Source organism: Pelodiscus sinensis, chromosome 25 (genome assembly GCF_049634645.1).
Source record: "Pelodiscus sinensis isolate JC-2024 chromosome 25, ASM4963464v1, whole genome shotgun sequence".
NCBI lineage: Eukaryota > Metazoa > Chordata > Testudines > Trionychidae > Pelodiscus > Pelodiscus sinensis.
Window position 1 is genome coordinate 22,797,139 of NC_134735.1, and position 27,552 is coordinate 22,824,690.

General features: G+C 48.7%; 1 protein-coding gene and 1 non-coding gene across 3 annotated transcripts in view; both read left to right on the top strand.

The window, feature by feature from the left end:
- The first annotated feature begins 510 nt into the window (after positions 1 to 510).
- Positions 511 to 27,552, top strand: part of PPP1R8 (protein phosphatase 1 regulatory subunit 8) — a 46,198-nt gene continuing 19,156 nt past the window's right edge. For both annotated transcript variants that reach the window (XM_075908700.1, XM_075908701.1), the window contains exons 1-2: positions 511 to 664; positions 17,738 to 17,798. In XM_075908700.1, the coding sequence (XP_075764815.1) occupies positions 534 to 664; positions 17,738 to 17,798 (192 nt within the window). In that variant the 5' untranslated portion in view covers positions 511 to 533. The remainder of the gene's footprint in view (positions 665 to 17,737; positions 17,799 to 27,552) is intronic.
- Positions 21,342 to 21,507, top strand: LOC112547730 (small Cajal body-specific RNA 1). Its single transcript, XR_003091542.1, has one exon.

The window sequence follows — 27,552 nt, forward strand, 5'->3', positions numbered from 1 at the left end:
ATGCCACTTTGAAATACTGCAGTGGTGTTTCAAAGGGGAAGCACCGCACAGCTGCTCCTGGGCTCCATCTGGTGCTGCCCCTTTGAAACACCGCCACAGCTGGTCCCAAGACTCAGAAATGAGTTGCTCCCAGGGCTGTGTCTAGACTGCACCCCTTTTCCGTGACAGGGATGCAAATTAGACACATCGCAATTGCAAATGAAGCGGGGATTTAAATCCCCCTCCCCCGCTTCATTTGCATAAAAATGGCTGCTGCTTTATTTCCAGTGCGGAGCTTTGCGGGAAAAGCGCCCGGCTCGACGCGGATCTGTGGGAAGATAAACCCGTTTCCAGACGCTCCCTCAGTGCTTGGCTTGCTGAAAGACCCGCGTCTGCACGGGCGCTTTTCCGGAGGGGACCCAGCCCGGAGCCTCCCGGGAGCCGGGACAGGGCCGCTGCCCCCGGCGCAGCCTTTCCACACGCAGGGCGGGTGTTTGCTCGCCCCGCCCCCTGCCGCCAATCACTGTCACTGTGACGGGAGCGGCGCGCGGTGCATGCCGGGATCGCCCCCGACCGGTCCTCCTGTTTCCCAGCCTGCCCCGCGCCCTCTTGAATGGAGTAGCTACAAGATGGCGGCGAACGCGAACTCGGGTGGCGGCCTGTCGCTGTTCGACTGCCCGAGCTGGTGAGCGCGGCCGGGCCGCGGGGCGGGGGCGGGGCGGGGCGTCCCGCGGGCTCCGAGGCTCGAGCACGGGCGTGGGGCGCGGAGCCTGCTGAGGTGACACGGGGGGGGGGCTCCGGGCTCCGAGTTACCCGCGCGCGGAAGTTGGTGTCAGAGTCAGGCGCTCGGAAACTAGGGATTGTGCTGCGAGCCGGACCCGCGTGCGAGAGCGTGTGAGAGCGTGCGTGAGTGTGCACGTGTGTGCGTGAGAGCGTGCGTGAGTGTGCACGTGTGTGCGTGAGAGCGTGCGTGAGCGTGTGAGTGTGCACGTGTGTGCGCGTGAGAGCGTGCGTGAGTGTGCACGTGTGTGCGTGAGAGCGTGCGTGAGTGTGCACGTGTGTGCGTGAGTGTGCACGTGTGTGCGTGAGAGCGTGCGTGAGTGTGCACGTGTGTGCGTGAGTGTGCACGTGCGTGAGTGTGCGCATGAGAGCGTGCGTGAGTGTGCGCATGAGAGCGTGCGTGAGTGTGCGCATGAGAGCGTGCGTGAGTGTGCGCGTGAGAGCGTACGTGAGTGTGCACGTGTGCGCGTGAGAGCGTGCGTGAGCGTGTGAGTGTGCACGTGTGTGCGTGTGAGAGCGTGCATGAGCGTGCGAGTGTGCACGTGTGTGCGTGTGAGAGCGTGCGCGTGTGTGAGCGTGCGTGAGAGCGTGCGCGTGTGTGAGCGTGCGTGAGAGCGTGCGCGTGTGTGAGAGCGTGCGTGAGAGCGTGCGCGTGTGAGAGCGTGCGTGAGTGTGCGCGTGTGTGAGAGCGTGCGTGAGCGTGCGCGCGTGTGAGAGCGTGCGCGAGCGTGCGCGCGTGTGAGAGCGTGCGCGAGCGTGCGCGCGTGTGAGAGCGTGCGCGAGCGTGCGCGCGTGTGAGAGCGTGCGCGAGCGTGCGCGCGTGTGAGAGCGTGCGCGAGCGTGCGCGCGTGTGAGAGCGTGCGCGAGCGTGCGCGCAAATGTGCACGTGCGTGCGTGAGAGCGTGCGTGAGTGTGCACGTGTGCGTGTGTGAGAGCGTGCGTGAGTGTGCACGTGTGCGTGTGTGAGAGCGTGCGTGAGTGTGCACGTGTGCGTGTGAGAGCGTGCGCGTGTGTGCATGTGAGAGCGTGCGTGTGCGTGCGTGTGCGTGAGCGCGAGCGCGAGCGTGCGTGAGCGCGCGTGCGTGAGCGCGCGCGTGAGAGCGTGCGCGCGCGTGCGAGAGCGTGCGCGCGCGTGCGAGAGCGTGCGCGCGCGTGCGAGAGCGTGCGCGCGTGCGAGAGCGTGCGCGCGTGCGAGAGCGTGCGCGTGTGTGAGAGCGTGCGCGAGAGCGTGCGCGAGTGTGCGTGTGTGTGCGTGTGAGAGTGTGCGTGAGAGCGCGCGCCCGTGTGTGTGCGTGAGATTGTGCTGGCACGGCCACCTATCACTTATTACTATTGTTATTTCTCCCGCAATACGGCCCTTTTGAGTGGACAGTGTCAATCGAATTTATAGCTTATTGCTTTTTATGTTTCTCCCCTTGTATCACCCAATGCTGCATTTGCTGCACAACAGGGAAACCCTTGCACTGAATACACAGCTAGTAATTTACTTATGAGCTTTTCTAAGGTCCTCTTCATCACACTATCTGAGATCTTCACCTATATTAAGGCAAGATGATGTTAGTTCTCTACCTATAACAGGGGTTGGGAACCTTTTTTGGGTTGTTGGCTGCTGACCCACAGAAAGTCAATAAGGTACTGCACACAAGTGAGAAGCAAAAAACCAAATCCTCATTGACATGGCCCCCAGCTCAGGAGGAGAAAGACACCATGTTCCCCTCCCCACCAGAGTGTAGGGGGAGGGCCAGGCTAGTAGATTTTGTGTTCTCCAGCCCTATGCTGGTGCAGCAGGCAGTTGGAGCACCAGCTCAGGCTCCCTAGTGCTAGGGGATGGGGGGCTGCATCTGACCCCCAGGGCCTTAGGTTCCCCACCCCTGACTGATAAAATGGAGAACAGTGAAAAATGAGTAGTAGTCCTGTAGTACCTTAGAGGCAGTCCAAGGACTACTCATTTGTAAAGTTACAGATTAACAAGGCTACCCCTCTGAGATTTGTTTTCACAGTGCTTAGCATTTCTGCAAATCTCACCCCAAATGTCTTCAGTTAGGCACTCAGAAAATGAAAAACTCCAATTAGCAACCACTTGTGAAAAGCATCCAATTGGGACATCATGATACAGGCAAGTATAGAGTCCAATTCTCCAGGGTGTCATTCATCTCTTACCTATGAGGCCTGCAGTTCCCCGCCTCTTTTGCTACACACCTTTCCATTTGCAGTAAATAAGGTAGAGATCCTACAGAGAACAGTTTCAATCACTTCACCCTGATGCATTTCTTGAGCACTATCCATCATATGCGCTAAGTGAAGCATGATAAATCATATTAAAGGCTTAGAATGCATACACGCACAGGGGTTGAATTCAAGTTGTGCATGTAACCTTCATTCTGGTGCTTTAAACTCTTTAAGAGCTTGACTTGCAACTTTTGGGTCTTTTAAGGTAGGTGTTTTAATGTAAATTCCTGAAGCTTTTTAATGAAAAAAATTAGTGAGGTAGAATTGTATTGACCCTCATGTGGGTCATCAGCAGGAGTGGGACATGAAGGCCACAGACTTCTACAATTTGCTTGTCTGGTAACTATGGATATTAAAATGTATTTAATTAAAGTAACCACTGAAAATTTCAATGGTTATACGCGTGGAGGGGGGTCAGCTTTTAAGCTGGTTTCCCACGCGTACCAGCTCCTGCGTCCACCTTGCTCCTCACTGCTGCCTCTGTATCAGAGGCAGCAATATGGGAGGGGCAGGTGACTCCCTGGGAGCCAGTGTGTGCTGGGAGCCGGCTTAAAACACTTTCATGTCCCTACTGGGAAACAGTAATAATCTCTTATCTGTTATGTGAACCAGCCACTAGAGGGGAAAGAGAGGCACATTTTATCAGTGGGATTCTAATTTATTTTCTGGGCAGGAATGTTGCCATGTCCCTAGCCCTGACCCCGATGCTGGGTCCATTGCGTACCTGGTCCCAGCCCCTGTTGTACTACCAAGGCTCTGCAGTGCCAGCCCTCTTTGCTATTGGGGTTCCCAGCCAGAATTCCCGGGTCCAAGAACACCTGTGGTCCTACCAGACCACGGATGTTGCCAGATGAGGGGTTCCCAGTTTTGGGTGGTCCAACCTGTAGTTATAAGTCTTCTGTCCCTGCCCCTGACTTTTGTTCCCAGCCTACACCTCTCCACTCTATCAGAGGCAGCAGCGTGGGGCGGCAGGGAGCCAGTCAGTGTGGAGAGCCGGTTTTTAAAGTGGCTCCCTTGGTGGACCAACTCCCACCTGCCACCCTGCACTGCTGCTTCTGATACAGAAGCAGCAGCACAGGGTGGCAAGGGGCTCCCCAGGAGTGGGCTGGCAGCGTACTGGCTGCCCGCCTGCCCCAGAGAACTATCAAATAGTTGTGTAACCGCTAAGATTTCATGAGGTTACACAACTATTCAGTTACATGATATCGAACACCCCAGTAGGAAATGCCTTCCTTAGCTCTTCAGTGGTGACCTAGGCTATGTGCGGATGGAGCCTACATGGTGCAGAGAAAAATGCTGCTGGCTTTTACAAACCTCTACTGAGCATGTGCAAATTGGATTTACTTTCTGGATTTACACTAGAACAGCAAAAGCTGCATCTGACACAAGAGCAGTATCCCTGTCCAGTTCCAAGTTCCTCCTCCAAAGCATGCAGGAGATTAAGCATCTCAAATCATGTAAATAATTTTCAAATGCCGGAAGAATGTTATGTTCATCTGAAGAAGTAGGTTGCGTCCACGAAAGCTCATGATACCATCTACATGTTTTGTTAGTCTTTAAGGTGCTACTAGTTTATTTGTTATTTTTTAAGAAGAGTGTTGGTTTGCCTAACTTTTCTCTTGAAAACAGCTTTGTACTAACATTTAGAAAAAATCAGCCTTAGGCAGGCACCCAGAATGGAAAATTTCAGCCTGTGTTTAAAGTTTGGCAGTGTTATAAGTAACTCAGAATGGAGTCTTTGTAATAAAAAGTGTCAGGCATGCTCCGTTTATTGGTTTCTGTGTGTTAACCAATTTGGGGGAGAACCCTGTTTGCAGGTGGCTCTTATTTTTATTTTGTCTGACCTTGAAGTACCAGTCTCCAATAAAGATTTAAAATGTCATACTTTGCTTAAAAGCTTAACTGTTATAAACTGAGACACCTGTTTGTTTCTTACATTTCTTTCATAAACTTAATTTTAATATCTTCTGTACTGAAACAGTCATGACATAAGCAGAGTGGTGGGTTTATAAAAGCTGTATATGTTAGTCACATGTAAGCAGATGAACTGTCCTCCAGTTATGTCTCCCTTGGCTGGAGAGGATTTGCGGTAATCAGCTATACAGTGTTCCTAAACAAGGGATGTTAAAATGAGGTTATTTTACTAATTTAGTCAAATTTTATCACCTACTCCATTAATAGGGGAAGGTAGCTGGCTCAGTCCCGGCTCATGCCGGGACCAAACTTCACTGTGGCTCTGTAATTTAAAATGCAGGCTGCCTGGCTCCTACTGCTTTTTAAATTGCAGAGCCGCAGTGGTGTTTGGTCCTGGTGCAAGCCGGGACTGAGCCAGGCTGCCTGCCCAGCTGGCATCAGCCCATAGCCACGGGGGAAGTGGAAGTCCAATCCTAGTGAGATAAATAGAAAACAACATAAACACTGTCAAATCAAATGTAAAAATGTAATAAGAAAAGCAAAAAAAGATTTTGAGGAACAGCTAGCCAAAAACTCAAAAAGAAATAACAAAATGTTTTTTAAGTACATTAGAAGCAGGAAGCCTGCTAAAAAACCTGTGGGTCGCCTAGATGATCGAGCTATAAAAGGAGCAATCAAGGACGAGAAAGCCATTGCGGAGAAACTAAATGATTTCTTTGCTTCAGTCTTCACGGCTGAGGACATTGGGGAGATTCCTGAATCTACACCGTCCTTTGTGGGTGATGAATCTGAGGAACTGTCCCGGATTGAAGTGTCATTAGAGGAGGTTTTGGAACAAATAGGAAAAACTTAATGTTAACAAATCTCCGGGACCGGATGGCATTCATCCAAAGGTTCTAAAAGAACTCAAATGGGAAATTGCTGAGCTATTATCTGTGGTTTGTAACCTATCCTTTAAATCGGCTTCCGTACCTAATGACTGGAAGGTAGCCAATGTGACACCAATATTTAAAAAGGGCTGTAGAGGCGATCCTGGCAATTACAGACCGGTAAGTCTAACTTCAGTACCGGGCAAATTAGTCGAAACAATAGTAAATAATAAAATTGTGAAGCATGTAGAAGAACATAATTTGTTGGACAAAAGTCAACATGGTTTCTGTAAAGGGAAATCCTGTTTTATTAATCTGTTAGAGTTCTTTGAAGGGGTTAACAAACATGCGGACAAGGGGGATCCAGTAGATATAGTATACTTGGATTTTCAGAAAGCCTTTGACAAGATCCCTCACCAAAGGCTCTTGTGTAAATTCCATGGCCATGGGATAAGAGGGAAGGTCCTTTCTTGGGTTGAGAACTGGTTAAAAGACAGGAATCAAAGGGTAGAAATAAATGGTAAATTTTCAGATTGGAGAGGAGTAACTAGTGGTGTCCCCCAAGGGTCAGTTCTGGGACCAATCCTTTTCAACTTATTCATAAATGATCTGGAGAAAGGGGTAAGCAGTGAGGTAGTAAAGTTTGCAGATGATACCAAACTGTTTAGGATAGCCAAGACAGAAGCAGACTGTGAGGGACTCCAAGAAGATCTCACCAAACTGAGTGATTGGGCAACAAAATGGCAAATGAAATTGAATGTGGATAAGTGTAAAGTAATGCACATCGGGAAAAATAACCCCAACTATACGTACAGTATGATGGGGGCTAATTTGGCTACGACAAATCAGGAAAGAGATCTTGGAGTTATCGTGGACAGTTCTCTGAAAACTTCCACACAGTGTGCAGCGGCGGTCAAAAAGGCAAATAGGATGCTAGGAATTATTAGGAAAGGGATAGAAAATAAGACCCAGAATATCTTACTGCCCCTGTATAAAACTATAGTACACCCACATCTTGAATACTGTGTGCAGATATGGTCTCCTCACCTCAAAAAAGATATTTTGGCCTTGGAAAGGGTTCAGAAAAGGGCAGCTAAAATGATTAGGGGTTTGGAACGGGTCCCATATGAGGAGAGGTTAAAGCAACTGCGACTTTTCAGTTTAGAAAAGAGGAGACTGCGGGGGGATATGATAGAGGTCTATAAAATCATGAGTGGTGTGGAGAGGGCCGATAAAGAAAAGTTATTTAGTTTCCTAAATAGAAGAACTAGAGGACACCAAATGAAATTAATGGGGAGCAGGTTTAAAACTAATAAAAGAAAGTTCTTCTTCACACAGCGTGTAGTCAACCTGTGGAACTCCTTGCCAGAGGAGGCTGTGAAGGCTAGGACTATAATTGAGTTTAAAGAGAAGCTAGATAATTTCATGGAGATTAGGGCCATAAAAGGCTATTAGCCAGGGGATAAAATGGTGTCCTTGGCCTCTGTCAGAGGCTGGAGAGGGATGGCAGGAGACAAATCGCTTGATCGTTGTCTTCGGTCCACCCTCTCTGGGGCACCTGGTGCTGGCCACTGTCGGTAGACAGGATACTAGGCTAGATGGACCTTTGGTCTGACCCAGTACAGCTGTTCTTATGGGATCCAGCAAGGAGTTGGAATCTCCTGCAGACAAGGGCTGCTGCCAGAGCATCCTCTCCTAGCCCACCCCTCTTCCCCACTGCTGCCTCTGATAGGCAGCAGCGCAGGAGGGGGCAGGTGGCACCACAGAGACAGTGCTGAGGGGAACTGGCTTTTAAGCTGGCTCTCCTCCTCTTCCCACTGCCCGTCCTTGGCAGCAAGGCGGGGAAATGCAGGTAGTCGACTACTCCGTTACATCCCTATCCTGAACTACTGGTTATCTGAATTCTTGATTCAGCAAAAGTTTCAGATGACCCCTGAAACCTTCATATTATAAGGGGAACCTTAATTATCTGTGTATGAAATGCAATGTGCATCATACAAGACTTGAAACTTTGGTTCATCAGGAGGCAATTGGCAAGAGAATAATTGGTTTCAGCAAGCAAAACTGGAGAAGCTGATGGTTAGGATCTCAAGGCACTGCTAGGATCATAATGTTGGTGTAAACTAGAACATTTTAAAGACACAAACTGCACTTCATAAGTATCTTTGAGCCAAGTTCAAGCATCACTGGTGGAGATGTCTTTGTTACCTGGGGAGGATGCATGCCTTCAGAATTCAGGAAATTCCACCACGGCAGTGTCTGGGATGTATATAATAGTAATGAGGCCAAGATTTTATAAAAAGGTGGCTAAATTTAGTCTCCTAAGTACACATTTAGAGACCTGAATAAGTGGCCTGATTTGAAATTAGCACATTAAAATAAAACGTGTCCTGCCCACATCTTTAACAACTAACACATTATAAAAATACTTTTCTGTCTGATTTAGACAAGACCTTGTGATTACAAAGAGTTCTCTGAATGCAAATTGCAGGTAACTGATGTACTGTTGTTAAACTCAGATAATAGCACTGAGATGTGTGGAGTGTTCTATTTATCTTAATAGTGTGTTAACTTTGAAACCTAGTTGACAATCTGAATATTGTGAAAGGGACACTCAACTTGAACAGTGATAGAGAGGCAGCCGTGTTAGTCTGGTCTGGCTGAAACAAAAGACAGGACAATGCAGCACTTTACAGACTGACAAGATGGTTAATTAGGTGATGAGCTTTCGTGGGCCAGACCCACTGCTTTGTGGCAGCAGCCCCTGTCTTCAGAGGGTCCCAGCTTCCCACCGGAATCCCCCACAGGCAGCCCAGCACAGTCCTGGTTCATGCTGGGACCAAACCCCGCTGTGGCTCTGCAATTTAAAAGGCAGCCTGCCCACACCTCCTACTGAGTTTTAAATGCAGAGCCGGTTTCTTTGGCTAATGTCCTTCTGCACGTATTGCGGCCTATTTGCCAGTCACAGACTGGACCATTTGAACAGTGTCTAAGACGGGTCTACTTTTCTGAGCTGGACAAAGTTCACTTGATTATGGCCCAAGATTCACAAGACTACTTAAAGGCAGGAAAATCCAAAGAATGTCTCTAAGAAAGTGTCTTTTGCTTATTCAACTGAGAATAACTGCCCACAGGCTTTTGGAAAGTCTTGGAGCAGTGAAAAATTTAGGAAACTGGACCTCCCACATCCATTCTAGACTGGGGAGAAATTCCCTTGACTTTCAAGTCCTGGTGGAGAACTCCACACTTATGTAAGACATCAGTCACCCAAGAGTACTTTCCCCTGCCCCTTCTGCACAGAGTTCTTTTTTGAGAGTGGTATATTTGTATCAGGGGGTCATGGCTGGCTCTCTTCTTGGAAATGACACTTTTCTAACGAACAGTCTCAGTAGCAGAACCCTCACTCAGTACAAATCGCCCCTGAAAGATCATTTGATCTTTGATCATTGTACGATGTAGCATGCTCTAGCTCAGTGTTTCCCAATTGGTGCACCGGGGAACCCTGGGGTTCCGCGAAGCAAAACTAGGGGTTCTGTGAGGAGCCAGCACTCCCCCGCCCCCCTGAAAGAGAGACAGAGAGCCAGCAGAGGCATGGGCAGCGAGTTGTATGGGCTCGTGGTGCCCATGCTCCACCAATATTTGGAGCTGGAGTGGGCCCCGGCCCCAGAGCATCTCTCCCCCAGCCTTGGCCAATCCCTGTTGTGCACAACCTTCACTGAACTCTCCCTTGCTGGTTGCTGCTGCCCTGTGTGGCGTGCTCAAACCAGTGGGCAGGAGATCCCCGGGCGTGACGTAATGTCACAGCCCGGGATTTTAAAACTGCTGGACGCTGCGTTGCGCCACGTGGCTGAGTTGTGGGTTCAGAGTCCAGGGATGAAGCATGCAGACTTCAGCCCTGCAAAGTGGAAGGCAGAAAGTAGGAGGAGGGGAAGGGGAAGGGCTGGGAGAGGAAGGGGCTTGTGCGGAAGAGGAGGGGAAGGGCTGGGAGAGGAAGGGGCTTGTGCGGAGGGGAAGGGGAAGGGCTGGGAGAGGAAGGGGCTTGTGCGGAGGAGAGAGGGGGAAGAGAGGGGAAGGCACCAAAAGGACAGGGGTAGAGGAGAGACAAATGCCAGGGGGCCAAGTGCAGACAATGAGGAAAAGGGCAGGAGGGGAGGTGTCACTGGAAGGGAGACAGGGTGATGCTGGGAGGGGAGAGGGTAAGGGCATTGGGGACTAGAGGGGGGAGGAAGAGGTGCTGGGAGAAGGCTTGAAAGAAGGAGTGGGCATGAGGAAGACCGGGATGGAGCAAGTGATGTGTGAGGGCACAGGGGCATGAGGGGAATGGGGGCAGAGGGGGTAGGCATCAGGGAGAAAGAGGCCAAAGGGGGTAGGGGCAGTGAGGGAAGGGGGAGGCACCAGGAGGGTGCAGGGGTAAGGGAAGGTGCAGGTGCCAGGGTATTCTGGGGGTGAAGCAGAAGGGCAGACACCTGCAGGGGAGGGACCAGCACCAGAGGAGAGAGGCAGGGCAGGTGTGTAGAGTCAGGTGTTAGAAGAGGAGATGAGGAGGGGTAGCTCACATGATCAGAGTGGGGCTACTGGAGGAGTGGGCACAGGGGGAGAGAAGGGCTGGTGGAGGGGGGCAGGTTGCAGGAGGGCTGAGGGCAGTGAGAAGGGCAGGGGTCAGGACAGCAGAGGTGGGTGAAGAGTTGGGGGACAGCAGGCACCAGGGGAGGTGATGGAGCAAGGAGAGGAGACATGGCAGCAGAGGGAAAAGGTAAAGGTTTAAAAATATTTATTAATGACTAGGGTGCCACAGTGGCACATCCAAACAAGCCACATGAACTCAGTACTTGTGCACAACACAATTCATTTTGCTCATGCGAGGAAACTCTTAGGCTATGTTTACACTGGCAGTTTCTTGTGCAAGAGTTCTTGTGCAAGAACACGTCCACACTGCCATGTGCGAGCTGTGCTTTTGCACAAGAGCATCTATGGCAGTGTGGATGCTCTCTTGCCCAAGAAAGTGCCATTGGCCATTTTAGCCATAGGGCTTTCTTGCTCAAGAAATTCATGTTGCCTGTCCACAGTGGCCTCTTTTACAAGACCAGTTGCGCAAAAGGGCTTATTCCTGAGCGGGAGCATCATAGTTTTTGCACTAGAAGCCTGATTTCATACATAAGAACATCATTCTACTTGCGCAAGAACACATGGCCAGCGTAGACAGGAAGCAAGTTTTTGCGCAAGAGCGGCTGCTTTGGCGCAAGATTGTGGCAGTGTAGACACAGCCAAGGGGAGGGAGGGAGGGTGGGAGGGGCAGGGAATCAGCGCTGGCTCAGCATGTCTGCATGGTTTGGGGGAAGGTGCAGGGAAATTGAGTTCAACTGGGTTGCAGAGTGGGGAGGTCCGGGGAGCTGGGCTGGGCTGTGGGGTGGGGAGGGGGTTGGAGCTCAGAGCTCAGTTTGGCTGCAGGAGGAGGGAGGTGCTGGGAACCAGGGTAGACTCAAGGGGAGGGAGGGGCAGAGAATCGGCTTTTGGCTCAGCAGTTCTGCGGGGCTTGGGGGAAGTGCAGGGAAACGGGGCTCAGCTGTGCCGTGGGGGAGGCATGCAGGGAACCAGTGCAGGGCTCAGCTGGGCTGAGGTGGATGGGGGAGGGCATATGGAACAGATGGGCCGCTCAGCTGGGCTGTGAGGGGCTGCAGGGAACTGGTGCTGCACTCCCTTGGATTGTGGGGGATGGTTTTGGGGCAGGTGCAGGGAACCAGCAGTGGTGGACAGCTCAGTTGGGTTGCAGGGGATAGAGGTGCAAACAAGCCAGGTTGGAACGGGGGGGAGGGGGGAGAACCAGGAGCCCTGAAATGATCTCCCCTGGTCCAAAGATCCCTCATCTGGGACCAGGGCAGGTCCAGAGGGTGGCAGATCAGGGAGGTCCAACTCCTACCCAAGTTCCCTCCTTGCACTATCCCTTGTAGCCAGACACCCTACCCCCAATCTGCTCCTGCTCCCTCCCCCTGGCCAGACACCCTACATCCAGCCTGCTTCTGCACCCTACTTACCACCCAGACCGTGCCTCCTTCCACCCCCCACCTCCCTCCCAGATCCTGCACCCCATCCCTATCCCACTCCTTGGCAGCCTCGCCATCCACCCTAGCACCACCCTGTCCCTGGCCCCAGCACCCTGCCTCACACCCCAGGACTCAGCACCGCCCTGGCCCCAGCCCCAGTGCCCTGGCCCCAGCCCCAGCACCCTGCCAGTCACCCTAGTGCCCAGCAGGACCATGTCCCTGACCTCAGCACCCCGCCACCTGCCTGCCCCAGCACCCTGCCACCTGAGCCAGCATCCTTCCACCCAGCAGCATCCTCGCCCCAGCACCCACTTTCACTCTGTCCCCTGTCCCCACCAGCACATTTGGGACCACATTAGTGAGGCTTGGGGGTTTTGGGAGGGATGTGTGGTGTTGCGTGTGTGTGTGGTTTTTGTTTTGGGGGGGGGGGGGGGGTTTGCATCTCACTTGTGTGGCCCCAACTGACTTTTCTGCGGGTCAGTGACCCTTGACTCAAAATAGGTTCCTCACCCCTCTCATAAATAAAGGCAATGCTAAAACCTTTTGAGTTTGACAATCTTTTATTTCAAAATGAAGCCTGGCCAACAAGCCCCCAATTGGGGCCAAGCCCCCATCTCACTGCAGCATCATAACACTCCTGCACCACCTCACCCCAAACCTGAGCCTGTCATACACTGGAACCCCCTGTCCTGAGCCTCTTACATCCCCAAACTCCTGCACCCCCACAGCCTCAGTCTTCTGCCACAACATTCCTCCACCATCCACACATCACAGATCTGTGTCCTGAGCCCATCATACTCACAGCCTCCTTGCCCTGAGTCCCTCACATCTCCAGCCCAAACTCCTGCACCCTCACATCCACAAGCCCTGGCTTACTCAGCACCCTAACCTTCCACCTGAACCCAACACTCCCGAGCCTGGAGCCCCCTCCCCAAGCCAACATCCCCTTCTGCTGCATCCAAATTCCCTCCCAGAGCTTGTACTTCTCACCCCTTCCCACACCCAAATCCCTCATTCCCACCCCACACCTCCTGTCTCAACCTAGTGAGAGTGTATAAGGGCTGGGGATGGCAAGTGGTGGAGAGGAGGGGAACAGAGCGGATGAGGCCTCAAGGAAGGGAGGTGGGAGGGTCTTGGAAGGAATGTGATTTTCATGAATTGGTGGGTCCCCCCCCCCTTTTTTTTTTGCTTAACAAACCTAGGGGTTCCTTGAAAGTCTGAAAAGGGTTCCTCAGCCAAATAAAATGGGGAAACACTGCTCTAGCTAGATTTCTTTGCAGAAGAAAATGAGAAATGGCCTGAGAAATGACTTGGTCTGCACTACTCTGCATCAACCTGCCTACACTACATTGTTGCTTCAGCTGTTGTGAGTCTTCCACTACACCTGCTTACTAACTCCACCTGCACAGAGGCATGGATCAGTGGAGTTAGGTCAACACAGTGTCAGTGTGGATCCTGCATTGCTTGTATCAGACTACTCTGAGTCCCGGTGGCTGACGGCGCACAGCTGCCCTGGGGCTTGTGCTGGCAGTGCCCCATACTGACGGGTAAATCAGGGCAAGTGCTCTTGATGAGGACTCTCACTGCCGACAGAAGGAGCATCACTGCGATGGCTCTACAGATTGAACCTCTGTAGTCCAGAACACTCTGCTCCAGAAACATCTGTTGTCCAGAATAATTTTAATTAGCTGGATGTCCTCTTTTCATGGTGTGGCCATGTTTCCCACAGCCCCTAAAGTTTGTTTACAGCTACCAGTCCTAGCGTTTAGTTTTCTGTGCTGCTTAACTCTAATTTACCCCTGAATGTGCTCTCTCAGGGTATGTCTACACTACAAAGTTAGTTCGAACTAATGGACGTTAGTTCGAACTAACTTTCATAGGCGCTACACTAGCGCTCCGCTAGTTCAAACTTAATTCGAACTAATGGAGCGCTTAGTTCGAACTAGGTAATCCTCATTCCACGAGGATTAAGCCTAGTTCGAACTAGCTAGTTCGAATTAAGGGGTGTGTAGCCCCTTAATTCGAACTAGTGGGAGGCTAGCCCTCCCCAGCTTTCCCTGGTGGCCACTCTGGCCAACACCAGGGAAACTCTATGCCCCCCTCCCGGCCCCGGACTCCTTAAAGGGGCACGGGCTGGCTACGGTGCCCGTGCCAGGTGCAAGCCTGCCAGCACCCAGCCAGCAGACTCTGCACCTGGCACAACACGAGCCACCCACCTGATGCCCCCCAGCCCTCCCCCTCTTCCCGGGACCAGGCTGGCGGCTCCCAGGAGCTTGCCCGGGACCGCAAGAGGCGGGCACCCGCCTGGGCTAGTGCGGACATCGTGGACCTCGTCCACGATCTCCGCACTAGGCACAGGAAAGTGGCCGGCTTGGGCAGGAGAGCTGCCAGCCTGGCCACCCAGGAGCAGGTGTGCATGAAAATCAAGGTGGTCCACTGAGACCCCCGACCCTGAGCCCTGAGCTTACAATGGCCGTCCTGGGTCAGACCAAAGGTCCATCTAGCCCAGTAGCCTGTCTGCCGACAGCGGCCAACCCTAGGAACCCTGGAGGGGATGGACTGAAGACAGTGACCAAGCCATTTGTCTCGTGCCATCCCTCTCCAGCCTTCCACAAACCTTGGGCAGAGACACCACTCCTACCCCCTGGCTAATACCACTCCATGGACCCAACCTCCATGACTTGATCTCACTTCCCTTTAAACTCTGTTCTAGTTCTATCCTTCACAGCCTCCTGCAGCAAGGAGTTCCACAGGTTGACTCTTTGCTTTGTGAAGAACAACTTTCTGATACTTGTTTGAAGCCTGCTACCCATTCCTTTCCTTTGGTGTCCTCTAGTCCTTCTTTATGGGAACTAACGAAGAACTTTTCTGTATGCACCCTCTCCACCCCACTCCTGCTTTTAGAAACCTCTATCCTGTCCCCCCTCCATCTCCTCTTTTGTAAGCTGAAAAGTCCCAGTCTCTTTAGCCTCTCTTCATATGGGACCTGTTCCCAACCCCTGATCATTATAGTTGCCCTCCCCTCTCCCACCCTCTCTCTTCCCCTCTCCCACCTCCTTTTCCCAGTCTCCCCCAGTTTTGTTCAATAAAGACAGATTCTATTTTTGACCACACATTTTCTTTATTTCGTACATCAGGAAGGGGGGCTAGGGAAGGGTAAGTGGAAGGAGGTGAGGGAGGAATGGGGTATGAGCCCTCGATGGGGAGGACTGGGCTGGCTCTGCGGGCTTCTGGGGGTGGAAGCTCTCCTGCAGCCCCCCAATTGCCCCCTCTCCCCAGATGGCAGCCTGCGGCATGTGCAGCCGGTCTGATGGCCGAGTGCTGTGATGTGCCCAGTGTGGATACTCCGGGCAATCCAAGCCAAGACTGCTTTGCAAGCGGGGCACCCCTGAGAACTGTCTGTCTGGGGTGGGGGTCGGAACCCTTTAAGCGCAGCCCTCGGCTAGCCTGAGACAGCATCTCCACGCTCTAAGTCCTCCTCTGATGCCCTGCCGGCACTGCTTCCGGCCATCCTTAAGCCCGGTTCAGGGTCCACTCAATGTGGACATGCTAGTTCGAATTAGCAAAATGCTAATTCGAACTAGTTTTTAGTTCTAGACGCGTTAGTTCGAATTAGCTTAGTTCGAATGAACTAATTCGAACTAAGTTAGTTCGAATTAGCGCTGTAGTGTAGACGTACCCTCAAGTGCAGTAAGCAGTGGAAGTGTTGGTAATGCTGCTAGACAATATTGACCTCCTGTGGTCTGGAAAATTCTCTTTCGGAACCAGAGGGTGCTGGACTAGAGAGGTTCAACCTGTACAGCAACATAATTCTGTAGTGTAGACTTGCCCACACATGCCCCTATGTAGTTTGCAGCCAGGAATTTCCTTGTTTTTCATCTCTCTAATCTCGTGTCATCAAAAAGGTGCGACAGTGAAGAGCACATTTGGTCTTGGTAGTTTGAACAAGGATACATCTGTTGCAGGTATTCAGATTCTAGGCTTAGCTGAAGGCTCTGGTTTCAGTCCAACTTTTCAAGATGTCGTACCAGAAACAGGCTGAATTTCTATCAAGATTGACAGTGCCTGAACATGCAGTGTAGTTGTAGCCATGTCAGTGCCGGGATATTCCAGAAACAAGATTACGTAGTTCTTCAGGGCTGGGAAAGGTATTCCAAGAGTCCCAGCTAAATATAAGGTGGAACAGATTGTGCTACTTACACTAAACATAGGACAAAAGGGGGTTAATGGGTAGATCAGGGCTACTCAACTTTGGATGCCCTGGGGGCCACAATGATACTCACAGCACATGCCTAGGGTCACAACTAGAAATGTAGCCGTGTTAGTCTGGTGTAGCTGAAACAAAAAACAGGACTATGTAGCACTTTAAAGAGTAACAAGCTTTCATGGGCCAGACCCACTTCCTCAGATCAAATAGTGGAAGAAAATTGTCACAACCATATATACCAAAGGATACAATTTAAAAAATGAACACATATGAAAAGGACAAATCAAATTTCAGAACAGAAGGGGGATTGGGGAGGGAGAGGTAAATGTCTGTGAGCTAATGATATTAGAGGTGATAATTGGGGAAGCTATCATTGTAATGGGTAAGATAATTAGCGTCTTTATTCAAACTTGAGAGTAAAGTGTCGAATTTAAGCATGAATGACAATTCAGAGGATTCTCTTTCAAGTGAAGTCTTAAAAGGCCTTTGAAGCAGGATGCAGGTAATCATGTCATTGAGACAATGTCCTTTCTGGTTGAAATGGCAAGAAACTGTTTTTTCTTTGTGATCCTGTCTGATATCTGTTTTGTGGGCATTGATCCATTGGCAAAGTGTCTGAGACATTTGTCCAATGTACATAGCAGACGGACACTTTCGGCACATGATTGCATAAATTATATTTCTGGATGCGCAGGAATATGTGTTCTTGATCTTGTAACTCACTTGGTTAGAGTTATAAGATCAAGTGAATTAAATGGGGCCTGTGTGTTGTGTAGTCTTGCCTTCATCTTTATATTCATACCCAACAGTGCGAAAGAAGCTATTTGCAAATATTTTCAGATACATTTGCGTGTATATTCAACCACACTTTAGTTGTATCCCTCAGTATGTGCTGTGAGTATCATTGTGGCCCCCAGGGCTTCCAAAGTTGAGTAGCTGTGGTTTAGAGCTTCGCAACAGTAGCAGAGACTCTGTCTCTTGCACTCCAGCTATTCAGAAATTGGTGGTTAGTAGCATAGCTGATAATCATGTCACTGCATTGTGCAATATCTGCGGCAAGCAATGAGGATGTTCCTAGTGGAAGAGGACTCCGAAGGGAAGAGTAGCTTACCAACGACACCCAAGTACAAGAGACATATACTCACTTTCTCCAACAGTGAGGAGGTTCTAAAATGCGTGGATGGGGAAAGCCGCCGCCTTGCTTCTAGCAGCTGAAGGTTTAGGCAGAGGCCTTCAGACCTATGAAATACCTATTAGGTAAAAGTTAATACAAAAGATGGAGCCCCTAAGCATGGTGCAGGGACAGCACTTGTAAGAAACCCCAGCCTTTTGCCAGTTCCAAAAGCTGGAGTTAGTTGTCCGTGTTTCTCAGCTGGCATTATCCAAGGAAGTTGTTGATGGCAGCACCATCTCAATCATCTTTGTATCTCTCTTGCTGGTCGGTTTCCTTCTATGGCCAGCAGGTGTCTGAGTATTTCAAGCCCATCTAACCGCAGTGTGCTGTGGAAACTGAATCACTTGGTAAATATGGAGATCTGGTTTTATCTGTAAGCAAAACAAATCTGGGACCTCACATACAGGGTGCGTATAGAGCCATTTTTTACAGGAAATCTGCTTCAGTTTGGATTTGATTGGGGTTGATAAAATAATAGCACAATGTTAACAAGTACTACATGTTCAGTATTCATAAACCAAATATTTCTCTCCTTACTTTCCAGGGCAGGAAAACCTCCCCCTGGCTTACATCTGGATGTAGTCAAAGGAGACAAACTAATTGAGGTATGAAAAGAGATGTAGTAAGCTTAGATGCATGCAGAAGAAGATGGGATTTAACCCATCCATTGATGGGGAACTGAATTCCTTTGCTTTGTGTCCCTCACTTTGCACCCAAAGTGGCCCTTCCCTCTTGGGGTGCACCCCAAAGTGACCCTTTGTTCCCTTGACACATCCCTTTTTATTAAGTGATCCAGGTCCAACCTTTCACTACAGCCAGCCAGGCTTAATGTTTGTAACTCAAGTTGATGAAGTACAAAGCTCACATTGTGTCCGTGCACTGGGCTCCAATCAGGAGCCGGGCTGTGCATGTCTCAGTTGGATGATTTTACAGTGATCGGGTTTAGGAATATAGAACTAGAAGGCATTTTCCTGGTCAGCAAATCTAGTCCCTCGCCCGGAGGCAGCTGTTCATTTATTCATGTTAATAAATGTCACATACTCCATCTTCGAGCCGGTTAGGTGCTTTGCCCCCACTACCCTTATTGAAAGGCTGTCCCAGAACCTGACATCTTTGATCATTAGACACCTTCTGATTTCCAGCCTAAGTGTATTCATAGTGAGTTCATCTCTGTTTGCAGGGCCATCCCTAGGCATGTGCCGGCCCCAGGACAACCACCGCAGCTGCCTGAGACTCTTCCCCTTACTCTGCCTCCGCTCCGTTCCTTCCCTGCTCATCCCCACTCCACCTCTTTATCCTAAACCCCCTTCCCCAAGTGATGCAGCCTAGGGGATTAGTAGGGAGCCTGGTGCCAGCAGCAGGGGTCTGGCCAGCCCCTGCATTTGTTGGTGGCAGTGGGAAGCAGAGCAACCTGGCCCCAGTCCCCTAAAGCCCCCTGTAAAGAGCTCCTTCCTTCATGTGAGCGCCCCTCGGTGTCCGAGGGGAATCTTTAGTCTCTACCTGATTGTTTGCTGGAGAGGAAGGGACCAGGCTTCTTCTTACCCCCTGTTGTGGCTGCTGGAGGGGTAGGGGGGACCCAGGCCTGCCTACTCCTCTGGGTCCTAGACCGGGGACACTATAAGTAGCAATTACCTGCTGAGTCTCAAAGAGGTTGGTTGCTGTCACATTCCCTGGGCCACATTGCCTGGGAAGCTGTTCTGTCCAGCCCTTGTTCTTGGGCCTTGTGGACAAGTCCTCCCTGTCCAGGGTTCTGTAAAGTGGTGTTGACTTACCAATTAGTCTTCAGCCACTGGACCTGGTTCTGACCAGGTCTGAAATCCAGCTCCCCCTCAGAGCTGTCCTGAGTGCTGCTGTTCTCCCAGTCAGCCCTTAGGTCTGCCTGGGTTGAGCTCCAGGAAGGAACTGCCAGGCCCTGGCCCAGCAGCAGCTTTTAGATCTGCCTGCTGCACCCTGGTTGGCTGCAACAGAGGCTGCCACTCTGTTCTGCTTGGAGGACCTGTCTCTTGCTCCTGTTGCTGGGCAGCGTGTGGCAAGACCTCCAGCAGGGATATTGGGGCCTACTCCACCCCATCACACCCCCCAACTCCCAGCTGCATCGCTCCCCTTCCTGCCACCTCCAGTTACTGTGGGGGAGGGCCCAATCTTTTCCCTAAGCTCCCTTCCTGAGCAACGTGCCTGGGAATTGGCAGAGCAGGCTTGGGCCAGGTCACTCCACTTCGCCTTGCTACTGGGAGTGGGCCTGACCCCTGCTGACAGCGCTGGGCCCCACTGGGCCTCCCAAAGTGTGGGGCTTGAGGGAGTCCCCCAAACCATCCTTGGGGTAAGACAGTTCTGACCTTCTGGGCCAAAATTGTCCTTTAGTTTTAAGAGTTCATATCCATCTCTTCTGTTTATCGCTTCCCTCCAACATAGTTCTAGAGAGCAGCCGTATTCCTTCTAAGCCCTCCTTTTGCTGGGCTTGTTTGTCCCCCTCATAAAACTCCTTTCCTCTCCTCACCCTACTAGCACTTTTCTGCATCTGAGTTTGAATTTATCTTTTGGGACAGTGGGCAAATCCCCAACAAAACCTATTCATCAACAATTTAAAAAATAAATCCAATTATTTCCAAAACTGTTACTGTATTAAAATAAGTTTTTGTGTGTCCCCAAAAGTACATGTGCTATTGAAGGCTTTAGTGTAGCTGGTCTCGCATTCTGACTAGCAGTCTTCCTTGGCTCCAGGTGCTTGGTTTTTCTAAGCAGTAGCTCATTTAACTAATGCCTGGAGGTCCCAAATGTCAAATCCAAAATGAGTTGTAATAGATGAGTCTGAGATGCTTGCTGCAGGGGTTTATTGTTGTAGGTTGCCCTGTGATATGTTTACAACCAGAGTAATGCTGCTCACTTGCCTAGAGTTCAGCAGCGGGTATAAAACCATCCAGGGAGACACAGGTTTTCAAAATTGGCAATGCCAAAGGAATGCTGCTAAAGCAAGACAGTCAGAACATTGTGACGCTGAGGTCACGTGAAAAGGAGCTGGTGGTAGTCATTGATCACTGGTGTGCCATATGTGATATTGCAGGAACTTTGGACAGCCAGGAAGAATTGCCCCAATGTCACGGGAGATGCTGTTTGATCTGCTGATATGTATTTTCGTTATGGTACCAAGAAAACCATCTCTTCCCTTTAACAATGCGTGTTCTGGAACACACATTTGTCACAAGCCACAGCCTAGTTATAATTCAAAATTTTTTTCCCACTACACAGTGTACCCATCCTAGTTAGTCATGGGGTGATGAAAGAACCTACATTCTTTGGGCTTTTTTAAACCCTTTGACACATCTCCCATCACCTAGTACCACTGTCTGTAGTATTGTCTGCCTGTTCAGAATGTAAGTTTGTTGGGATGGGAATTATGTATTGAGTAGTGCAGAGTACTCCCATAGTCAAATAGCAGATATGTAACACTTCAGTAAGCGGTTCCCTCGTTGGAATGCGGACATGCTACTCTAATGCCCTGGCATCCGTGCTTCTGATTCTTCCATGTTGTAATAGCTTATCCTGCCATAAGCCATAAATCACAGCCAGGAATTTCACTGTGAAAAATACTTTTCAGTCATCCTGCAGCATCTATATTCCAACACTTACTAGTATATAAAACTTCTGGTCATACCATGAGTAAAGGATGGATGTGTTTGACATCAAGAACCTGAAAATGCAATTGACTTCACTGATTTTCATTGACCAACTTCATAGGGCTGTAAAAAGAGCAAAGATAATGACAGGCAAAGTGGATTTTAAAATTTTTCACTTTCTAATCTAGCATTGTTGGTAAATGTGTTTTGGGAACAAACATTCCTTCACAACTTTTAAAGTTGACTGTCCCTTTTAAGGTTCAGCTATTTAAATAAGTTGAAATTCTCTGGATGTTTTTCTGTAGTTAGCAGTGCCTAGGTGAGAATTGAAATGCAGGACAATGTAGCACTTTAAAGACTAACAAGATGGTTTATTAGATGATAAATTAGATAATCATCTAATAAACCATCTTGTTAGTCTTTAAAGTGCTACATTGTCCTGCATTTTGCTTCAGCTATCCCAGACTAACACGGCTACATTTCTATCACTATTCTAGGTGAGAATTGTCTCTCTTAAATCTTTACAGATTTACTAAGCACTTGATACTAACCGAGCTATCTGTATCCTAGCTCTCATAGAGAGATCTGAGATATACCTTGTGATTGCTGGGTCTGTGAAGTGCAATATTAAAGCAAGCCATGAAGTATTTAAGCTCAGCGTGTAGAGGATCATGCTGGGTTATAACTCAGAGGCACAGCTGACTTTCATCTCTGCTTAAAATGCTGTAGTGCTATTGCTATAGCACTTCAATGAAGATGCTGACACAAGGAGTGTAACAGTCTGTGTTGATATGGTCATGACTTGTACAAAATTTATCATGATCTGTACAGGTAGGCCTTCTCAAATATCATTTGAAAACTGATAATCTGCTGAACATTATTATCCCCCATTGAAATGTGTATCAGCGATAGGACTGTCAAGCGATTAAAACATTAAATCGTGATTAATCACCCGTGCCTCCCCTTTGAAACACGGTGGTGGCATTTCAATGGGTCAGTGCTGCATAGTGCCTGGGATCAGCTGGAGTCTCCAGCAGACCTCAGGCTCCATGCATCTCTGCCCCTTGGAAATGCTGCTGCGGCGTTTCCAAGGGGCAACGCATTAGGAACCTGGCATCAGCTGAGACCTCCAGCTGATCCCAGGCTCTATGCAGCACTGCCCCATTGAAATGCCGCCAAGGTGTTTCAAAGGGGAGGCACATGTGATTAATCGCGATTAAATGATTTAATCGCTGGAGTGGCACTTCAAAAGGGACAGCACAGTATTAATGCCTGCAATTAATGCATTAATCCTGTCCTGCGTTAATCACAGGCGTTAACACAGGTCATTTGACAGTCTTAATTAATAGTATGTGAAGTTGAGTTTCTACTGTATGATTTGAGTCTGGGTAACACTCAAAACAATTTTTCAGAGATAAAGACATACTGGCATCCCCAGACAGGGATGAGTATAGTAAAGGCATAAAGGGAAACAAGAAGCCATTCTATAAATATATTAGAAGCAAGAGGAAGACCAAGGTCAGGACAGGCCCACTGCTCAGTGAGGAGGGAGAAAAAGTAACAGGAAACTTGGAAATGGCAGAGATGCTTAATGACTTTTGTCTCAGTCTTCACCAAGAAGTCTGATGATGAAGGAATGCCTAACACAGTGAATGCTAGTGGGAAGGCGGTAAGTTTAGAAGATAAAATAAAAAAAGGACAAGTTAAAAATCATGTAGAAAAGTTAAATGTCTTCAACTCACCAGGGCCTGATGAAATGCATCCTAGAATACTCAGAGCTGATAGAGGAGGTATCTGAGCCTTTAGCTATCATCTTTGGAAAATCATGGAAGACATTCTGGAGAGCTTCCAGAAGACTGGAAAAGGGCAACTCTAGTGCCAATCTATAAAAAGGGGAAAAAGAACAACCCTGGAAACTACAGACCAGTCAGTTTAACTTCTGTGCCAGGAAAGATAATGGAGCAAGTGATTAAGGAAATCATCTGCAAATACTGGGATGATAATAAGGTGATGGGGAACAGGCAGCATGGATTTGTAAAGAACAAATCGTGTTAAACCAATCTGATAGCTTTCTATGATAGGATAGCAAGTCTTGTGGATAAGGGAGAAGCAGTGGACGTGTTGTACCTAGACTTTAGTAAGGTATTTGATATGGTGCATGATATTTTTATCAATAAATTAGGCAAATACAGCTTAGATGGAGCTACTCTAAGGTGGGTGCATAACTGGCTGGATAACCATTCTCAGAGAGTAGTTATGAATGGTTCACAATCCTGCTGGAAAGGTATAACAAGTGGGGTTCCGCAGGGGTCTGTTTTGGGACTGGTTCTGTTCAATATCTTCTTCAATGATTTAGATATCGGCATAGACAGCACGCTTATTAAGTTTGCAGATGATACCAAGCTGGGAGGGTTTGCAACTGCTTTGGAGGATAGGGTCATTATTCAAAATGTTCTGGACAAACTGGAGAAATGGTCTGAGATAAACAGAATGAAGTTTAATAAGGACAAATGCAAAGTGCTCCACTTAGGAAGGAACAATCAGTTTCACACATACAGAATGGGAAGCGATTGTCTAGGAAGAAGTACAGCAAAAAGGGATCTAGGAGTTATTACAAACCACAAGCTAAATATGAGTCAACAGTGTGACACTGTTGCAAAAAAAGCAAACATGATTCTAGGGTGCATTAATAATAGGTGTGTTGTGAGCAAGATGCAAGGAGTCATTTTTCTGCTCTACTCTGTGCTGATTAGGCCACAGTTGGAGTGTTGTGTCCAGTTCTGGGCACCACATTTCAAGAAAGATGTGGAGAAATTGGAGAGGGTCCAGAGAAGAGCAACAAGAATGATTAAAGGTCTAGAGAACATTATCTATGAATGAAGACTGAAAAAATTGAGCTTGTTTAGTTTGGAAAAGAGAATATTGAGAGGGGACGTGGTAGCCAGTTTTTGGGTATCTAGAAGGGTATCACAAGGAGGAGGGAGGAAAAAAATGTTGTTGGCCTGTAAGGATAGAAAAAGAAGCAATGGGTTTAAACTGCAGCAAGGGAGGTTTAGGTTGGACATTAGGAGAAAGTTCCTACCTGTCACGGTTGTTAAACACTGGGGCTGTCTCTACATTGGCATCCCTTTCCGGAAAAGGGATGCTAATGAGACACTTCGGAATTGCAAATCCGTGAGGGATTTAAATATCCCCCGCGGCATTTGCATTTACATGGCTGCCGCTTTTTTCCGGCTTGGGGTTTTTGCCGGAGAAAAGCGCCAGTCTAGATGCGATTTTCCGGAAAATAAGCCCTTTTCCGGAGGATCCCTTATTCCTACTTTCAAGGAATTCAAGGGATGCCAATGTAGGGGTGCCAATGTAGACACAGCCTGGAATAAATTGCCTAGGGATGTTGTGGAATCTCCATCTCTGGAGATATTTAAGAGTAGGTTAAATAAATGTCTATCAGGGATGGTCTAGACAGTACTGGGTCCTGCCTCTCAAGGTCCCTTCCAGTCCTAGTATTCTATGATTCTGTAACTTTAAAAGGCTTGGAAAGTGGTAGCCAGGAACGTCACAGTTCTAATCTTGTCTCTGACACAAAATCACCTTGTAGTCTTGGACAAATCACTTAGGACACACAGCACTTTATTATGATAACTGACCTTTTCCCTTAACCATCAAAAATTATAACTCAGTCTGGGCAAGTGATATTTTGCAAGCCTCAACTAGTCTTCCAACTAGGAAAACCAGCTTACCACTGGCCTTCACTTGCACAAAGGGGTGGGGAGAGAGATTGATTTCCAACTCACCTCCCCTTCTCCTGTCTCTGTTCATGACATCAGCGAGTACTTGAAGGACTCTGAATTGGCTTAGTGGTCCCTGGCTGAAAGGAAATCCAGCCTGTGAAGTGTTACATTTTGTGGTGAAAGAAATATACTTGCCTTAAATCCTATTATCTTGTTAAAGTTTATGAAGTAGTTTACATTTTTTCTTTCTTTTGCAACTAATTCTGACTTACGCACCATCAATTATAATCACTTCAAATCTACCTTTCAGTAGCTAACAAACTTATTGTTTAATCCAAACACACACTGGTTATAGAACCATAGAGCTGGAAGAGACCTCAGAAGGTCATAGAGTCCAGCCCCCTGCTCTAGGCAGGACCAATCCCAACTAAATCGACCCAGCCAGGGCTTGTCAAGCTGAGACTTAAACACCTCTAGGGATGGAGACTCCACTACTTCCCTAGGTAACCCATTCCAGTGCTTCCCCACCCTCCTAGGGAAATAGTTTTTCCTAATATCCAACCTGGACCTCTCCCACCACAACTTGAGCCCATTGCTCCTTGTTTTGCCATCTGTCACTACTGAGAACAGCCTCTCTCCATCCTCTTTGGAACCTCCCTTCAGGAAGTTGAAGGCTGCTATCAAATCCCCCCTCACTCTTCTCTTCTGCAGACTAAACAGACCCAACTCCCTCAGCCTCTCCTCATAGGTCTTGTGCTTCAGCCCCCTCATCATTTTGGTTGCCCTCTGCTGGACCCTCTCCAGTGCGTCCACATCCTTTTTGCAGTGGGGGGCCCGGAACTGAACACAATTCTCCAGATGTGGCCTCACCAGAGCCGAATAAAGGGGAATAATGACATCTCTGGATCTGCTGGCAATGCTCCTCTTAATGCAACCTAATATGCCATTAGTCTTCTTGGCTACAAGGGCACACTGTTGACTCCTATCCAGCTTCTCATCCACTGTAACCCCCAGGTCCTTTTCTGCAGAACTGCTACTTAGCTGGTTGGTCCCCAGCCTGGAACAATGCTTGGGATTCTTCCGTCCCAAGTCCAGGACTCTCCACTTGTCCTTGTTGAACCTCATCAGATTTCTTGTGGCCCAGTCCTCCAATTTGTCTAAGTCACTCTGGACCCTATCTCTGCCCTCAAGCCTATCTACCGCTCCTACTAGCTTAGTGTCATCTGCATACTTGCTGAGGGTGCAATCCATCCCTTCATCCAGGTCATTAATAAAGATATTGAACAAAACCGGTCCTAGAACTGAACCCTGGGGCACTCCTAGAAACTGACTGCCATCCTGATATCGAGCCGTTTGATCACTACCCACTGGGCCCAGCCTTCTAGCCAGCTTTCTATCCATCTTACCGTCCATTTATCCAATCCACATTCCCTTAACTTGCTGACAAGAATATTGTGGAAGACCATATCAAAAGCCTTGCTAAAGTCAGGGTATATCACATCCACTGACTTTCCCATGTCCACAGAGCCAGTTACCTCATCATAGAAGCTAATCAGATTGGTCAGGCACAACTTGCCCTTTGTGAATCCATGCTGACTATTCCTGATCACTTTCCTCTCTTCCAAGTACCTCAAAATGGATTCCTTAAGGATCCCTTCCATGATTTTTCCAGGAACTGAGGTAAGTACCCTCGGATGCATTAAGTCTGGACCCATGGATTTGTGTACGTTTAGTTTTCTAAATAGTTCCTAACCTGTTCTTTACCCACCAAGGTCTGTCCATCTTCATCCCATCTTGCGTCACTTAGCGCATTAGTCCAGAAGCTGACCTTGTCCGTGAATACAGAGGCAAAGAAAGCATTGAGTACTTCAGCTTTCCCCACATCATGTGTCACTAGGTTACCCCCTTCATCCATTAGGGGCCCCACACCCTCTCTGATCACCTTCTTGTTAACATGCCTGTAGAACCTTTCTTACCAACAGAACACCACTGGCTATCACCTACAGTCCTCAGCTAAAACCTCTCCAGCGCATCATTAGTGATCTACAACCCATCCTGGACAATGATCCCTCACTCTCACAGGCCTTGGGAGTCAGGCCAGTCCTCGCCCACAGACAACCCGCCAACCTGAAGCATATTCTCACCAGCAACTATACACCGCACCATAATAACTCTAACTCAGGAACCAATCCATGCAACAAACCTCGGTTCCAACTCTGCCCACATATATACACCAGCAACACCATCACAGGACCTAACCAGATCAGCCATACCGTCACTGGTTCATTCTCCTGCACATCTACTTATGTAATATATGCCATCATGTGCCAACAATGCCCCTCTGCTATATACGTCGGCCAAACTGGACAGTCCCTACGTAAAAGAATAAATGGACACAAATCAGATATTAGGAATGGCAACATACAAAAACCTGTAGGGGAACACTTCAGTCTCCCTGGACACACAATTGCAGATCTAAAGGTAGCCATCCTGCAGCAAAAAAATTTCAGGACCAGATTTCAAAGAGAAACTGCTGAGCTACAGTTCATCTTCAAATTTGACACAATCAACTCAGGATTAAACAAAGACTGTGAATGGCTCTCTAACTACAAAAGCAGCTTCTCCTCTCTTGGAATTCACACCTCCAGATCAGCTACTAGAAGTGGGCCTCATCCTCCCTGATTGGATCCACCTCATCATCTCTAGCCTGATTCTGGCCTGCATATTTATACCTGCCTCTGGAAATTTCCACTACATGCATCTGATGAAGTGGGTCTTTGCCCACGAAAGCTTATGCTCCAACACTTTGGTTAGTCTATAAGGTGCCACAGGACTCCACCGCTTTTGCAGAAACCTTTCTTGTTACCCTTCACGTCCTTTGCCAGCCACAATTCCAATTGCGTTTTCGCCTTCCTGATAACCCCCCGGCATTTTCGAGCTATACGTTTAAACCCCTCTCTGGTCATTTGTCCAAGTTTCCACTTTTTGTAAGCTTCCTTTTTGTGCTTAAGTTC